The sequence below is a fragment of the Pseudochaenichthys georgianus genome, chromosome 11 (assembly GCF_902827115.2).
Source record: "Pseudochaenichthys georgianus chromosome 11, fPseGeo1.2, whole genome shotgun sequence".
Lineage (NCBI taxonomy): Eukaryota > Metazoa > Chordata > Actinopteri > Perciformes > Channichthyidae > Pseudochaenichthys > Pseudochaenichthys georgianus.
In genome coordinates this window covers 23,179,355-23,197,040 of record NC_047513.1, presented here as the reverse complement: position 1 = coordinate 23,197,040, position 17,686 = coordinate 23,179,355, and the positions used below count along the sequence as shown (strand labels likewise).

The 17,686-nt window shown below is 40.6% G+C and overlaps 1 protein-coding gene across 1 annotated transcript; it reads left to right on the top strand.

The window, feature by feature from the left end:
* The first annotated feature begins 1,476 nt into the window (after window positions 1-1,476).
* sem1 (SEM1 26S proteasome subunit) lies at window positions 1,477-3,572 on the top strand. Its single transcript, XM_034094610.2, has 3 exons — window positions 1,477-1,616; window positions 2,104-2,197; window positions 3,371-3,572. Exons 1-3 carry the CDS (start codon window positions 1,541-1,543, stop codon window positions 3,411-3,413), a joined length of 213 nt encoding a protein of 70 aa, XP_033950501.1. The 5' UTR covers window positions 1,477-1,540; the 3' UTR covers window positions 3,414-3,572.
* The last annotated feature ends 14,114 nt before the right edge of the window (window positions 3,573-17,686 follow it).

The window sequence follows — 17,686 nt, the reverse complement described above, 5'->3', positions numbered from 1 at the left end:
CATTATTTGAGCAGGCCACATGTTACAATGTGCATTTGTTCCTAAACGAAAGATCTTTGCCGAAATTTGACTGAGTTGTGTGCATATGTTTTGAGGAAAGAGAATTGTACCAGGCTTTTGTGGTGGTGAGGGAGAGAGAGTGTGTGTTTGGGAGTGATTGCAATATACAATGAAACACTTTGGGGGGGCAGTTAGAAATAGTTTTCTGTTTTAGTATCATACGCTTTGCTCTTTAAATGTCAACCCACTTTTATTGAAAACCATTAAAGCATCATAATTATGCATAAGAAAACAAATGCATGCTTTACAGTAGCCCTATTTTTATCTGCATGCTTTTTATATCATCTTTATCCAATAGAAGGAAAGTCATAAACAACACAGTACAAGCCAAGACAGTCCAAATGATATCCAATCCATTAAATCCATTTATGCAAGATGTTTTAAAGTTCACATCAAATCAAATTCATCTAAAAATCTTTTACGCTTTTTTGCTCTTCACATCTTTAATTAAGGTGCCACGCTGTTATGAGTTTGACATGCAATGATGAAAGTAGAGCCAGCCCATTAAGATCTGTGCATATTGAAATTACTCAGAATAATCTGAAACTTAATTATGTAAGAAATATTCATTTTCACCCGATAAACCAAAAGACAACATTACATCAATGACACCCATCTGCACATTCGTTTCCACTTTGCTAGTGCTAAAATTAAAAAAAGAGGGGAAAAGGAAAATCTTATTTTATTAATTGAAACACATCTTATGTACCTGCTAAATTAGCTGATGCTACATTATGTAGCAGCATAGGCTACCTATTGAAATTCCAAAGACACCACAACTATGTGGACTATACATTTTACAAATACTCATGCGATATGTCACAACAATAGACACCATTGACTTCTGTTTCACTTATTTTATTGTGCATCTACAGGACGACAAGCCAGTAAACTGTGTCAGGCTACTGACTTATTTAACTATTGAATAGATACAAGTAACTTTGTCTTTGCAATACACTGATCAAGCTAGGAACATTGATTATTTTAGACTAAAAAATGTAAAGGTCTCAATGCTAACGTAGGTCTGAATGTCAGCTTTTATAACCAAAACACATTAAAAAGTAATTTCTACGCCATGTTCATTTTTAATAGCTAATGGTTCATGTATTCATCTCAATAGGTAAGACTTCTGTATTGCCCTCCACCATGTTATCAACGTATGTCTTATGACAACTTACAGTATTTGTGTCTGTCTTTGTTAATGCTCTCTGTGCAGGGAATGCGTTATGTTTTACTAAGTCAGGGTAGGTGCACATGCATATTAAAGTAAATGACATTTTAATTGTAGTTTTAATGAAATATTGTGAATAAATACAACAGTATGTGCTAACCTTAACTTACCTTCTCATGCCTTGCCGTAAAGCATGTTGAGTTGCTGCGCTCTCCTGCGCAGCCGCAGTCTGGACACGCTCGAGCTTCTTCATTCTTCCTCACACAGAGAGCCGCTCGTTAACAGAAACACACCGTCAACACTGCTAACATGTCAGACAAGAAACAGACCGTGGACCTTGGCTTACTGGAAGAGGATGATGAGTTTGAAGAATTCCCAGCCGAGGGTAAGTTTATAATGATAATATTCTAAATCATGATTGTTTTGTTTTCTCTTTTACTGGCCATGTGTATCTGTTATTGCTCGCTGCTGGGCCCTGCAACAGTGACTCAGCTAGCCTAGCCATGTTAGCATTAGCTAGCCAATAGCTAACTTTCTTGTTATACGCAACACAGTCATAACACGTATTTTACTTATACGTTTAGTGAATTTGTCGACACATAGAGCTCACTGTCCTCCTATCTTACAGTCATTGTGCTTCTATTATTTAACATTCACTTGTGTTATTCAGCTAGAGTCTATGCATTAGCTCCATTGCTCAATGCAATGCTAACTAGCAAGAGTTAGCCGTTCAGGTAAACAGTGAGCCAAAGCTAGTGATGTGGACGTTTACTCTCAATAGCACCTATGTGGTTTTTAAACACCTTTTTTGTCTACAATTGAGGGTTTGTCATCAGTACTATGTTTTTAATTTCCTACTCTATAATTCCTAGATTGGACCGGGCTGGAGGAAGATGAAGATGCTCATGTTTGGGAAGACAACTGGGATGATGACAACGTAGAGGATGATTTCTCCAATCAATTGAGGTAAAATACATTTCACAATGTTTAGCTCACATCCACTCATATATTGTCAGTTGTATCTAGAACAGCAGGTCGGAAAAACAAAATGTCATACAACACAGGGTTACATAACCAAAGGTAGCTGTAGCCTAGCTCTACAAAATATACTCGAAAAACATGACAACACCGAACAGCAAAACTACAGCAGCAACAGTGTGAAGGGCACCTTCTGATATTGCAATAGGAGAGATGTAAACTGACAAATACAATTGCGAGTTTCTGGCCATCTCTCTAAAGACGGCAACATACAGAAGGCATGCAGGTCAGTGTGGAAGTTAGGATTTAATTTACTTCAGGTGTGTTTTTTGGTAAAGATCTGTTTCATCTATTTTCTAATGGGAAATTAAAACATTTCATATAAAGATGGTTATACTGCAATTATTTAGACATCATTTACTTAACATTTTCCATTAAAGAAAAGCTACAACAATGTTGGTGAATGTTGTCTATTTAAGTTCTTAAGGGGAAATCATTTCAATCTGCAAAAAAAGGCAGGTCAGAATCTGTCAGAGAAATTGCAATCGGTGCATCTCTAGTTTAAAAAGCTTCTTACTGCAGATTTCTCTTTGAACATTATTTGCCGTTAATCAAATCCATGCAGCTTCAATTTAGAAATAGCATGAAACAAATGGTGTGTTTGCACTCTCCGTGTCTTACTTGGCAGTCAACACGCAGCTCCTCTTTAAATCTTAGGTAGTTAGTCGAGGGCTGCATGTTTCACTTGTATCTGAAGTTGAGCTATAAACACCTTGAAACACACATCATCAAAGTTATCATGAGATCCGTCATGTTTACACTCTCATTTATTGGATAATCAATAACTGTTGATGGATAAGTGGCTGCTCTGTTTTTTATTTGAGTACTCTTTACAGTAATATGCTGTTGTTTTATGTTGTCCAATTATGATGCTATTAAGCTGTTTCTTAAAGATATCATTACAGTTAAAGGGCACAGCTGCCATATACATATATATGTAATCATCAAATCTATAGCCGCATACATTATGCAATATTTCTATATTTTTTCACTCCCATCTCTTAATGGTTCTTACAATCAATAGCAGAGGGTACTTATGCCTCCACCGCCCACCTGTAATCATCTGACTTGATCTTTCTGTTTTTCTTTTACTCCCTGCAGAGCGGAGCTGGAAAAACATGGTTACAAGATGGAGACGTCTTAGCGGCTGACGAGCCTTTGAGTCTACGATGACATTGGATATGGACATTTATATTTGATTATTACTGGTCGACCCCACACTACCGGAAGACCGTTGATAATGTTAATTTGTTTCTTTTTTTTGTAAGAAATGCTGATGGAAGTAAAGTGTTTGGAGAAATAAGTTCCCTTTCAGTGTTTTTACTTATCGTTCATGACATTTATAGTTTATACTTTTGCTTATTTTAATATATATTTAAGTTATTAATATGGATTCTGATCTGGTGCTGCACTGGTCTAATATGGAAAAACTGAATTCCATTTCTTTAGCAATCACAGAAACATTGCTGAAAAATAGTATCGGTAAATTAATACCCAATAAATGCTTTCATACTTTCATGGCGCATTACTAATGGCTAAATGTAACTGATGCTGGAATGGTTATTACCAGAAAATCAAGCCTTCGTCCTCCCGTTTCACCTCATGTTTCCTTGCACTGCTCTTTTTCTTTGATGTAGAAACTAAATCCATTCATGCAGTTATTAGTTTCTGTATGAAAGATGTCTCATGGTTTGGCTTAAATACAATTTAAAATCAGAAGCACACCTACCAAGTCAACACGGTCTACCTGTAATGGACGGCTTGTTATTGCCCTCTGACACAATGTGCATTTATTTTGAACTGCATTCATTTTGCATGATTTTACTCGAGTTCAAGTGCACATCAGAATTCATCAGAGATATTTGTGATCATTTTGTAGCAACCATACTTTTATATTAGGCTCTGTTTATTAAAACTGTCAAAGGGATGTCAGCGTGACAGAGGAAGAGAGGAAAAGTGTACACATGCGGAAATGGAGATGTATATAATCTGTGTGCAGTGGAAGTACACACAATGCAAACAAGTGTGTTTGTGGTGCCTGATCGTCACACAGAGGCAGTTCCTGTATAAGAGACCCCTTCCCTTCTCAGCCCCACAGCACTGGGCCGAGTCCCTGAAGGAGAGATTATCCACTGCCGTATTTGTCAGAGGCGGGTAGGGGGTCTCAGCATGGGGCCCCAGCCTGCCTTGCCTGGGCCTGCCCCTACTGCCAGCCAGGCCCTTCTCTTCCGCTTTGCACAGCGGGGACTCTCGTACTGAACCAGAGGCCAATTTATCCCCGCCACACTCCCCCGGCAAAATGATTTCTCTCAGTGTTTTGTCGACTCTCAGTCCCAGGGTCCTAATGAGCTGAAATAGATGCCAGTAAGACGGAGACTTTCATGCTGAAAACAACATTCATCCTCTGCCTCGAGAAGTGCAAAGTTGACTAAATACATTCTCTCCGGTATTATATTTACTTAGTTTTTGTAATTCTATTAATTGAAAAGGTATTTTTTCCATTTAGTAACAAATTACTTTGAGTTTATTTTCAGAACACACGATCAGAAAGTCATGCTGTGTGTTCATACACTGCGGGAAATCAAAGTCAAGTCCGTAATCAAGTAAAAATGTAATAAATACTGGAAATAGAATGAGAGACTTTAAACCTTTAAAATACAATCAACCTTTCCTGGGAATTTTTTGAAATTGAGCGTCCCTTTTTTGATCCAAGAAAAACATAATCTTAATGCAACCAAAATTCTTCAAACAATAACACAAATGACAAATGTATTCAGTCAGTGTGTGAAGATTGTTTTACCGGCCACTACTTCCATAAGAAAAGCCGTCATTATCCAGTATACAGTGCTGTGAATGAAGCCACGCTCTGTTTCTGCTTATCCTTCATTACATCCTGTTTCTGAAGGCTTCAACACTAGGGTGATACTCCAGTTTCTACATTACAGATCTTATAAACTGTTGATGCAACAAAAGTGTAATGGTTTTTATGACATGTTATAATCAAAGACGTTAAATCAATTAAAGTTTACTGTAAGAGGGCTTTATTATATTGAAGCCACATTTCGAATAATTTCCTCACCACTGCCTTCTGCCTGTGGGTGGCCACTAGTAGTTTTTCTTTGTTTCCTCTTATGGTCTGATTAACCCGCACAATTGACTGTTTTGCATCAGTATACATTTGGAAAGAGTTATTCTGCACTTCAAAGTGTTGCACTCAGATTTTGGCATTAAAAGGTGGAAGTGGAAATCTGCTTGCTCAGGTCAAGCATTTAACTGTTGGCTACTGAAAGCAGGATGACAAGCATCTGACAGTCTCATTCTCTTCTGGAAAAATGCAAAAAATCCTTGTTTACTAGTTATTATCTCAATCAGCTGCATAGCACAGCCAAACAGCTCTCCTGGGCCCATATTATGATTGAAAAGACAATGCTCCAGCTGCTGCTGATATACATGTTAATAAAGAAAACAAATATTTTGTTGGCAAGGGCTGCGGGAAATCGAGCAAGGTCACATGCTCATGAAGTGAACTAAGAGAGCTCTGACTCCAACATAGGTGATCCTCAGATCTGTTTATGCCCTTGAAACTAAGGGCCCTGGGCCAGATGATTATTCTAAGTGTTGGGAAGTCGGTGAAGTGAGACAATCGGTAAGTGAGAGCAACAGAGGAGGACCTGTGACCATTTTGTTTGTGCTGAGAGCATGAGATTGGTCCCTTGTGTTTGACGCCATGAGGGCCTCGATGGGCCCTCAGATTTCAACCTCACACAGGACGCCAGCTTTTCAGTTTCTCTAGTTCTTCTTTGATCCCATTTAATCGTTTCTTTAATTTGTGCAAGCATTTTTGTTGTTCCTTTGTGACCCACATGATTCCCCATGACATGTTCAAAGAGGCTCATATTGACTTACAGATGCCTGAAGAACAATCTGCCAATAACATGATTGAAGGCTTTTGTTGTTAACATTTTAAACAATGGATAACTTTTTTTAAAGAGTTGTCTTTGTGTTAGCGTTGACAAAGTTTAGCCTTCATACAGTAATACAAGCCGAGTGTATTACTTTCAACTCATTACATTCGGGGTCAGTCTATATGGTAACTACTGGATGCCGCAAATCCTATAAACAGACTCTGCTCTTTATGTGAGACTAGATTTTTCAAAAAGCATTTTCTTATTTGCAAATCGTTTTTCCCCCGGCCGCAGTTCTGAGACCACATGACTCCATGCGAGAGAGCAGCCAATGGAACTGTGGCGAAGACAATTTCATAACACTTCATGTTGGGAGATGGCAGATCCATTGTTCTCAAGGCCCACAGGCTTGTGGGCGAGAGTCCCATGCTGTGTCTACACTGAGGGAACACACGAGCCTCCCAGGCTATATTTTCCTCTTTCCTGCAGACACTGGAAGCTACTGTGACCATTCGAACTCTCCTCCCCACTGCAGGCCCTGCTCTCTCTGCTTCTCCCCTCTCCAATCCCTTCACCACTGAGCCAGGGAAAAGACGAAGCTGTCTCTGCACAGCTAGGAAGCATGCAGCTGCTACTATAATAGCTGTAATTGCACATTTCTTTTGTTGGGAGGAAATTAGAGGCAGGGCTACAATAGTGCTAAAACCCCCCAAAACCTCCAAGTAAAGATGGAGGGGAGAGAGTAAAAAAAAAAAAAAAAGACACTCGGGGTGCGTTCACCACTGAGACTGCCAACCCACTGCCGAATGGCCCACACCTGCACGCTCGCACCCCCGCTAAAGTAAACACAGATAATAAGGTATAATTACTTTAGAAAATAATAACGAGGAGCAACCCTTCAGACCCCCCTTCTCTCGTCGACAAAGGGCTGCCTGTTTATTGTGGGGGGTGAGACAGCCCCAAAGGACGCTGGCGAATGCCCCATCAAAAGACCTGAGGGCCCTACTGAGGGTCCCTTATAGGACAGCCATCATTGTCAAGGAGGACTGGGGCTTTTAAGTCGCTTCTACCCTAACTGCCTCAATTAACCAGTATGGATTGACCACAGGCTACTTTTCCAGCTCCATTCATCCTCATCAAAATGATCCTGTGTTGTTTTGAATGGTTCTCCCCTTTCTATTTTCTAAGACGAAATCCAGAATATGTATCACCCAAAACCGTACCTATAATATCATGTGGAAGTAAAACATAATAATAGATAGTCTTTTTTTAAAAAGACTTTCAAATAGGATCAGAATAAATGGATATTATGCCTGAAGCTTTGGAAGCTTATAGTTTTATTGACGCTTTTTTAGGTATTAATAATGTTGATTTCTCAGTATTATGATGTCTATTGTCTTGCATCATTGCTATTTTCACACCAAGGACAACAATATAAAAAAGAAGGGCACTTGGGATATGGCCATTTCCATAAGAAAAGTGTCTATAGGCCAAATTACCTTATGATCTGCTCCAAGATGGAATGTGATCTTCACTGACCCATGCTACTCCATTTCACCAAGTTTCATTAAAAACCTGTCCAGTTGTTAATTCACAATCCTGCAACAACAATCCACCTAGCTATACAGAAACAATATCTTGGTTTTATTTCACGCTGTGCTGGGAAAACTTTTTTATTTGAGTCATCACAGCTCAGCTAAAAAATGAGGATAAAGCCATGTGAACATGTGGACATGACACTGGATATTTAAGACAGTATGGGATCACGCTGCAGTATCACTGCCACTTAAACCTGACTGGAGTTTAACCCAATGTGACATGTTGGCACACAAAAAGAAACAGATGGGTATGTTTCAGTTTAACGCCATCCCTGGTGGTTGAGTCACTATGAAAACACAAGGCTTTGGTTTGATGTCAGGATGGATTATGAGTGCCAAATTTCAGGCGTGCAGTTTATGACATGATCCATCTCGCAGGTCTTTGACACGTAAATGCATAATTTCACGTGGGTAAAAAAAGTGAGAATGTATATACTTTGTACTGCCCTGCCCTGCAAAGCATAAACTATATATTGGATACATTGTGTTTAGACCAGAGCAAAAATAAATATCATGCGATGGTCATGTGTTATGTTTTTGGGAAAAATCTAAATTTGTAAAAACATTAAAGTGGACCTTTGTACCCATCTGCGGTGCCTGGGCAGATACAGCACATGTAAAAGCATGAATTGATATGCAACACCATAACAAAGTCTCAAAAACAATCACACAGCAAATCTACATGCAGACATCAGCATATGAATACAACCACATTAATCCAACCAGATATAGTAGCCTACAACTGGCCTATACGCAGTGAAATAAAACACGTCCAAATCCTCACTGAGTAAATGTTTTGCATCTATTTAACACAAGTCTTAGTGGAGTCCTGTACTTTTATCAACACAAAGGGGGGATAATAGCTGCTTTGATTAAGGGTCTAATGTAAAGTGAATCACTGTTGCATGTGAGTCATTCTCATGCCATCATTAAACCTCAATGTGCAACGGAGCCGAACGGCCCTGCAAGGATGGCAGCGTGTTTTTAACTGTGACGTCTGTGGCAACAACACCCCCCCCCCCCCCCCCCCCCCCCGCTGCGTTTCTTTCCGTACACCCATGATACCTGGCAATTAGGGTGTTTGTTTTTTATTTTTACTCCAGAATTGTAACCCCTTCCCCTCCTTAAACCTCCAATATTTGAACACACAGCTATCCACCTGTCCTGCTGCACTTAAAAGCATTGGACAGTGAAGGAAGATAAATTAATAGGGGCGACAATTTAGACACCGGAGAGGCTTTTTCCGACAGAGCAGTAGAGCACACTTGATGTTATTATCATCTCTGGTGAATTATCAGGCCTCTGATAATTGTAATTAATCAATCATCAGGCTCACTCATGCACTCCCATGAAACCCAGCGTCACTGTAGATCAACCTGAACAGTGGTGATCTATGAGAAATCAATGTGCATGATTCAAGGCAATCGCTAGAGCTTCTTCCACTTGGGTCAAGTAATTAGAGAATGGTTAATTACATGTTGCAGTACCTGCATCGCAACCACACAAGAGAGGGAAACAATTGCAGGAAGGAAGTCCATTAAAGACATTTCAAATTGCAAAATCGAATTCAAGTGAACATTAAAAGGTTGCAGGACAAATCGTCCCCTCAGTTCACATCGGTCTTATTCACCACATTCGACCAAAATAACTTCACCACTTCACTGTGTGGCCTGTTTCAAAACAATAGCACATGTTCTAAAAGAGAGTACAATGACAGGCAAAAAAATAGGATATAACTTTCTCTCTCTCTCTTTTTCTCTCCTCGCTGCCTTTCATCACTCTCTAACTTTCTTGTCCACACACACACACACACACACACACACACACACACACACACACGCACGCACGCACGCACGCACGCACGCACGCACGCACACACACACACACACACACACACTGGTAAATCTGGGTGGGAGGCCTTGTCCACACACACACACACACACACACACACACACACACACACACACACACACACACACACACACACACACACACACACACACACACACACACACACACACACACACACACACACACACACACACACACACACACACACACACACACACACACACACACACACACACACACACACACACACACACACACACACATGGGTAAATCTGGGTGGGAGGCCTTGGCCCAGCCACAGTCAACTGGTCCCAGTCCTAACAAGGAAACAATTAATCATGTGTGAGCGGCTGTCAGAGTGTCTGCTCTCTGGACAACAACAACACTCAGCCATTTATCTCCCCTCGAGGCAGGACAGCCAGCCAGCACACCACACCACACAGGCATGCACTCTCTCATCCTCACACACTCACAGATGTGGAAGAAGAAGAACAAAAATGCACACCAAATACACCCAAATATGCAAAAAAAAGTGTACACACGAATGCTCGGAAATCACATTGATGCAAGCACATGAATACTTTCAACATCGGACATTGCCAATGCACGAAACACACACACTCACACACAGGTGCTTGCTGTTTTGTCATCCTAATCAGATAGATGTCAGCACTTCCTAATGGTCATGATGACATATACAGGAGCTACATGTTGCCCCCTCGCTACAAATCCCTGAGATCAAAGCCAGACTGAAACAGCTCAACTCTCTTTCTTAACTCATTTGCGAACGATGCCTTTTACCGCAGTTGCCTTTGATATTTCAAACTCTGTTTGCTGTTCGTTACGTAAAAACAGAAAGTAAGGACTGGGGTATGTGTCTTGCTCTCCTCTGGGATGATGGAGCAAAGTTAAGTTGACAGTCATTTCATTTCAGGAAATGTAGTCCTCTCTAATTTAACTCTTGGTCTTCCGACATGGCAAGGCAGGTTAGGAGTGAGCTAAAGCAGGCGAGACTTAGTGAAATGATATAGGAAATGTGTCGTTTATTCCTCATTGCTGCATCTACCTCAGACAGGGGGTGGTTTGAGGGTATGTGCATGTGTGGTTGATTGTGTCCGAACATCATGTTAGTTTGAGAGTGTGTTTTTTTGGCATTTGTGCATCTGTATATGTGTTGGTGCATGTCCAACTTGGTAAAAAAAAAGGGCCTTAAACCTAGAGTAGAGCAAACAAAGAGGCCGGTGTGTGTTTCGGGATGGGGCATCTGGATGGCATCAGGAGAGGCTGGCCGATTGGGAGTGACACAGGTTACTCCTGAGGTCCCTGGTGAGAAACACATTGCCACAGTCTGTAGAGGAAAAGGAGCTTTGAAGCATCACTGCGTAAAATGTTTTCATGAAGCTATGTTTCTTTATTACACCACCCACCTCTGGCTGAAGATAGAGTTGCACTTTGCAGGTGGACCACATGTTTGAATGAAAGTAAAATATAAAGGATCTGTGTGGCACAACCTGTACACTCACTGGCCTTGACATGGGGTCGATTATGTCTTGCATTTCCATTTGCAAGACATGAAAGTTTGGAGATGCTTGTGTGGTCAGGATTCCTTTGAACATGAATGAGGAAAACCTGTTGACAAAATGTCCTCACTACTAGCGGCTAAGCCCCAGTAATAGTAATAAACAGCAGCTGGTTAGCTTAGCTTGGCATAAAGAATGCTAACAGCAGGAAACAGCAAGCATGGTTCTTTTCAAAGGTAGTGTAAAACAACACATTGGGGTTTTGTAGGGGTGATTTGCCAGGCTATTTCTTTTCATAGGGATAGGTCGATGAGCTAGTCATGAAAACTAGTTGAATGTTGTTACCTTTGAAGAGTAGGCAAGCTCATTCCCCCTGTTTTCCAGTCCTTGTGCTAATCTAAGCTAACAGACTGTAGCACCATTTCTCTTTACAGATATCTGTATCTTCTAATCTAACATTCCAAGACTATTCCTGAGACAGGTGTTTTTCTATAGATGGCAGAATGACATCTTAGCGTCTCTGATCAAGTGTGCTGAAAAGATGAGGAGCTAACACATCTATACAACAAAACCTTCAAAGGCATTTAATCACACTATTCATGCTACATTCTAAAACTTCCTGCGCCAATTCGAACTTCAATTAAGTCATTTAGACGAATGCGACCATCATTCTCTCGCTGCCTCTCTCTCAGTCCAGGTGGCAGCTTGACAGGAAGAGGAAGAGGAAAAGACTTAAAGATTTGCTGCTGCTCTCATTCTCCTTCAAAGACAAATGACCCTCTGATCATTTCCCACAATGCTCCTTGCACGGAGGCCTCTGTGATCAGTGGTTATGAGAAAGCTCAGGAATCTGATAGATAACTGCCTCAACTAGGGGAGGAAGAAAAAAAAAAGAGGTAAGCCCCCACTTTTTCTGCCTCTACCACCTACTCCTCCCGCCCTCATTCCTTCAGCGTGGTTGCTCTGCATTTGTGGGAAGCATCTGGGTTCATTTATCCCGAACCAGGCAGGCTGGAGGACCCCTGTGCCCTCTCGGGTTGCAGGGTCTGAGCGTGCTTCAGTGTGGGTCCTTGTTGTTGTGGAAGAGAGGAGCTTGAGCCTGTCTGGACCATCTCAAAGCTCCCATCCACCCCTTCCCGGGCTTCACCAGGCCCCCGGCCCATCCCAGATGCCCTGAAGCATGGTTAGTGTAGCTCTTCATCTGAACTGAAAGATACTAAACAGATTCATCCAGAAGCTACGGAGAAGACAGCCCACCTTGAAGTTGATGTTGGCAGATGGAAAAGAGGGGAGAGTCCGCAAAGAAAGCAAAGCTGGTGCTTCGAATAAATGCATGTGTGGGTGGGGCTGATTTTAACTTTCTTCCATGTTTATGAATGCACACGTCAACATTTGCATAATGAGGCAAACGGATGTACACTACATCCACCAATGTGCGCGCAGGAAATGCTCTCCCATGTCTCGAGACTGCAGGTGAAATGCCTCAGATGTCCATTCAGCCCGAGTGTTTGGTGTAATCCGCAGTCCACTCTGTCAGTCCAGTTTATCAGGCTGCACGGCTGAATGGAAGCAGAGTGAGTCTGGCTGGTTACTTAAAGTCCTTGAGAAGTTATTCAAACACCCAGTTATTATGGTGTAAACAAAGGCGGCTTGTCACACACTATTACAGATATGGTGTTTACAAGAATGCCACTTTAATGCAGTGCATGTTATGTGTGATGATTAAGGATAGTGTTTGACAACTTACTGATTGGAGAAATGAAAGTAGATTATAATAGGCAGTGTTTTGTTGTTAGACAGACAGCAGAGACTTTGTATATCGAGAGAACTCCATTCTTTTTCTAATATGTGACTGATGAAGAAAGGACATAAGAGCTTTACGTATTGACACAAATACTGTTTATTTTAAAGATGATGAACTCCACAATTCAAGAAGAAGGAAAGACACATAAACAGTCAAAATAAATATACAAATAACTTTTTTGTCTTATATGTTAGATGGATTAATATGATGATTTTATAAAAATGCCCTCACCATGATAATTTCTCCGATCATTTCTCTTCTTGTCACCTTCTTGTCCGATGCAAAACAGATTTGTCGCCCAGCGCTATCTGGGCAGTGTGCACTGTGTGGTTTTGGTGACACTTTGATGTTATTTAAAACTCACACTTTGGCAAGTGTGAAGTTTACAATGGTTTGTCTTTGCACAATCTCAGAACTTGCGTCTTTCAAATACTGAGCTCAACTGGAACAACTCTGGCGTCATTCTTGGCTCTCACATGAAAGAATCTTAATTAGAGGGGAAGTAACATGGTAATAATCAAGTGGTTGCAGGTTTCTAGCCACTATGTCCATCAACAGCCATGTGTCATGCTGATGTGTCCTTAAGCAAGACATTCAGCTTCTCACAAATGAAAGATCTAAAAAAAAAACTGAGATTGTACAAAACGGGATTCTTGGAGGAATTCAGATGTGGGTTAGGCCAGGGCCACACAAATTGGGGACATACATTTGGAATTTGTCAATCTGACAGTAGAAAAATAAAACCTTTATCTCCACTTTTAAATATTTTAAAAAAGTATTCTGCTATGTGCGCCCATAAAGTGATATATCACAATACAAGTGGTTATAAATCTTTCTCTGCAGCACATTACATGGTCTGTAGCTCATCAAAAACATGTTTCCTTTTTGCCTTGAGGTAGATTTGAAACCATTCACTATTCAATGAACCCTTGCATGTATGTACTTTCATGCTTTTAGTAGTACATCTGCAACTTTTGAGTAATGTTTGAAAAGATAAATCTGATATAATCATAGCAATCTTACTGTCATCAAATCCCACAACAAGACTATAACCAACAATGTGTTGGTCTGTCTCTCCATTCGTAACTTAAACCTTATCTGTGGCACTTATCCTCAAGTCTTTTCGTTCCAAACAGAAGTAAACAGTGCATATCTTTCTCAGCAGCAAATTAATACATATGTACAATTGACGAGTTGTAAGGCTTATAGAAAAACACATTTGGTAAAAGTAATCTAGTGTTTACATTGCTAAATTTCACAATGTGTCTAATCAGATTTCATATATTTAATTATGGTAATTGTTTTGTTTTGAAAAACAGATGGTTCAATCAATCAATTAATGTTTATTTATATAGCCCAATATCACAAATGTTACATGTGTCTCAGTGGACTTCACAGTGTGTACAGAATATCAGTATGACAATACGACACCCTCTGTCCTTAGACCCTCACATCGTACAAGGAAAATCTTCTGGAGAAAACCCACAGTTTAAGGGGAAATGGGAGAAACCTCAGGGAGAGCAACAGAGGAGGGATCCCTCTCCCAGGACGGACAGACGTGCAATAGATGCCGTGTGTAAATTGAAAAGATAATACATTTGCAACATAGGTAGTCCAAATGTTTGGAAATGCATGTGTGTATAATAGGAAGATAAATCCACGAGGATATCCATCCAGGACCGATGATCCAGGACCACAGCCACGACTCAAGATCCAGGGCTCATGATCCAGGACACAGGACCGCAGGATCATCCATGTCTCCGGATCCCGGCGTATATAGACACCAAAAAGAAAGACATTTGGGGAAGCTGGGTTAATCGGAACATGAGAGTACACAGGTATAGACAGAGAGAAGGAAGAAGTAAGATGTCCCCCGACAAACTAAGCCTATATCAGCAAAACTAGGGGCTGAATCTAATCAGCCCTAACTATAAGCTTTATCAAAAAGGAAGGTCTTAAGCGCACTCTTAAAAACGGATAGGGTGTCTGCCGCCCGAACACAAACTGGAAGCTGATTCCACAAATGTGGAGCTTGATAAGAAAAGGCTCTGGCTCCCATTGTACTTTTAGAGACTCTAGGAACAACCAACAACCCTGCATTCTTGGAACGCAATGCCCTAGTAGGACAGTAGGGTATAATAAGTTCTTTAAGGTAAGATGGCGCCTGCCCATTAAGGGCTTTGTAGGCGAGAAGAAGAATTTAAAATTCTATCCTGTGTTCTATAGGGAGCCAGTGTAAGGCAGCCAGAACAGGAGTAATGTGGTCCCTTTTCCTAACTCTGGTTAGTACACGAGCTGCAGCATTTTTAATCAGCTCAAGCGACTTGACTGACTTCTTGGTACACCCTGATAATAAGAAGTTACAATAATCCAGCCTTGAAGTAACAAATGCATGGACTAGTTTCTCTGCATCGTTTTGAGGCAAGATATGCCTGATTTTTGCAATGTTACGTAGATGGAAGTAGGCGGTCCTTGAAATTGATTTTATGTGTGTAAACCCTAAGCAACACATTCAAAGTTAACAATATAATATGTGCATCTTTCCACATGCTCTTCTACCCCAGGATGCGTGGTTTTGACAGAAAGTGAATCAAACATATTTTTCAGTTGTTTTCACATTTTAGTACTTTTTGGCTTTGTGTCTCCATCCAATACATTTTAAAATGACATTAGGGAATGTAGTGACTGGGAAACTGTAATCTTGAGCTGTGGAAAACAGGACAAAGCCACTGCCACAAACTGCCTTTTTTTTCAGGTAAAAAATGTCTTACGAATTTGAATCTCATTACCATGTCATGAATACTTCTTTGGGAATCCATTGGGCGTTTCCTGCCTAAAACTACAATAAGAATTCAAAATTCATCCAAAAAAGAAAAGAAAGAATGGGAAATGAGAATAAAGCCCCAGCGAGAACATTACTGTAAAGCTGTTTTAGCTCTTTCAGTCCACTTAAGAACATTTGAGTGACTGACAGATGATAGCAATAAAAGTAAGAACAAACTGGCCATTTTATTGCGGTAGGGCCATTTGAGAAGGGATTATTAACTTGTCAGCATTTCAAACTGAGACACAACTTTTTTTTTTGCAAAACACATCCCCATGTCTCTGTTACTTTTATTAGAAAGTCTTTAAACCTTTTGACCCCGGAGGGCCTCCGTTATTGGCTGTTAATAGGGACTCGCTGGTCAGTGAGGAGACCTAAGTGCCCTATTAATCATTTGTTTAGAGCTCGGGTCTATTTTGGAAACTTTGTGTTTAGTGTGGGTTAAAAATAGGAGGAGGCACATCGAGACAGCCGTCCGCCACTCATCGCTCAGGCTGTCAGGACGCGTGGGCCCTTGGGGACGCGGACAGGAGACCCCTCAAGCCATTGAAGTTCAAAGGTCGCAAGGTTTATCATTATTACCCACTTACTCTGTGGCGGCTGACATTGTTTGTGTGATGGCTAAAAATAGAGTCTAAAAACTTGCTCTAAACAAAAAAATCATTTAAATTAAGGTAATTTCTAAAGATTTCAATCCACATAAACAGTCTAGAATTTCATGTCAGAGCTGTTAGACACTTTAGTTTACAAGTAAAATGTGTGGTTCATGAATAATACACGAGCAAAGCAAATGCTGCTACATACCACACCAAATGCCACAAGTAAGTGAGTTGTTTGCTGGCGGATTGACAGTGATGGGAAATAAAATGTCATGGGTTCAAATCATTAATCTTGTCAAATATTGTTATACGACAGGGGAAAATACAGGTGTGGAGATTGCATCGGCTGATAAAACATTACTTACAGCCATTTTTCCAATAAGCCATGGACTCAGTGCTGTCAATATTTGGAGGGGGATGTGAGCTATGCCCTGGCGAAGGCCATTTTTCGAGGAGCAGAGAGCCTGCTGGGAAAAATACAGTGGTTCATGCTGGGTCTCCGGGAAGCTGAAAAGCCATCAGCAAAAAGCTATGAATTATTTTGAGCGCAAAATACATTTTCTTTGAAGACTGTCGGGCCATTAGAGCCCTTTTGCTCCCTTTTAAATTGTTTTTATGCTGTGAGTAATGTTAACCTTTGCTTTTGTAGTCACGAAATTCTCTCTGCACCTTTTTCCCTCCTGGCACAAAGCACAGATGGGCTGGAAAAAGCTGAAAATAAAGTATAGGAACCATTTACTGGGAGAAAGAATGGCTGTGAGAGGAAGGAACTGAGGCTTTTATTCTGACGTCGATAGACCACTGTTCCTTAGAGACTACAGTCCAATGTGGATAATAATAAATCCACTCGAAGATTATCCACTTTAAATATATTATAAAGCTTGAATTTAATATTGCAGTAAACACTTACTTTGTTGCTACTTGAGGTCCAAAATCATATAGGAATTATGATTGGTGAGTATAATAGTGAGTTTTTCAAGTAAGCGGTGTTATCAGTGGGAGCATGAGCTAATGGGCCCCTAGGCAAAGACATAAAAGGCCCCGTAAACCAGAGCATCCACCCCCACATTGTTAACAGGCCCTTTGCATGTTGTTGTTTTTTGCATTTCTTTTACAGCAAAATCTTGTTTAAAATGACTCACAGTTCCCCTCTTTCTGATAGTATATGACCCAAGGCAAACATGTACTCAATAAATAAGTCCATCTATTAAAACCACACAGATGGAATCGGTAGCTTTTTGACTCGGGTGCCCTTGGGCCCAAAGATTGGTATTTTTAAAAACACCAATTGAAACAGAACAATAGTATTTAATCAT

Bases quoted from the DNA above. Each gene is read 5' to 3' on its own strand.
- sem1 (XM_034094610.2), top strand. From the start codon at position 1,541: ATGTCAGACAAGAAACAGACCGTGGACCTTGGCTTACTGGAAGAGGAT. The intron at 1,617-2,103 runs GTAAGTTTATAA...TATAATTCCTAG, and splicing joins TGAAGAATTCCCAGCCGAGG to ATTGGACCGGGCTGGAGGAA. The intron at 2,198-3,370 runs GTAAAATACATT...TACTCCCTGCAG, and splicing joins GATTTCTCCAATCAATTGAG to AGCGGAGCTGGAAAAACATG.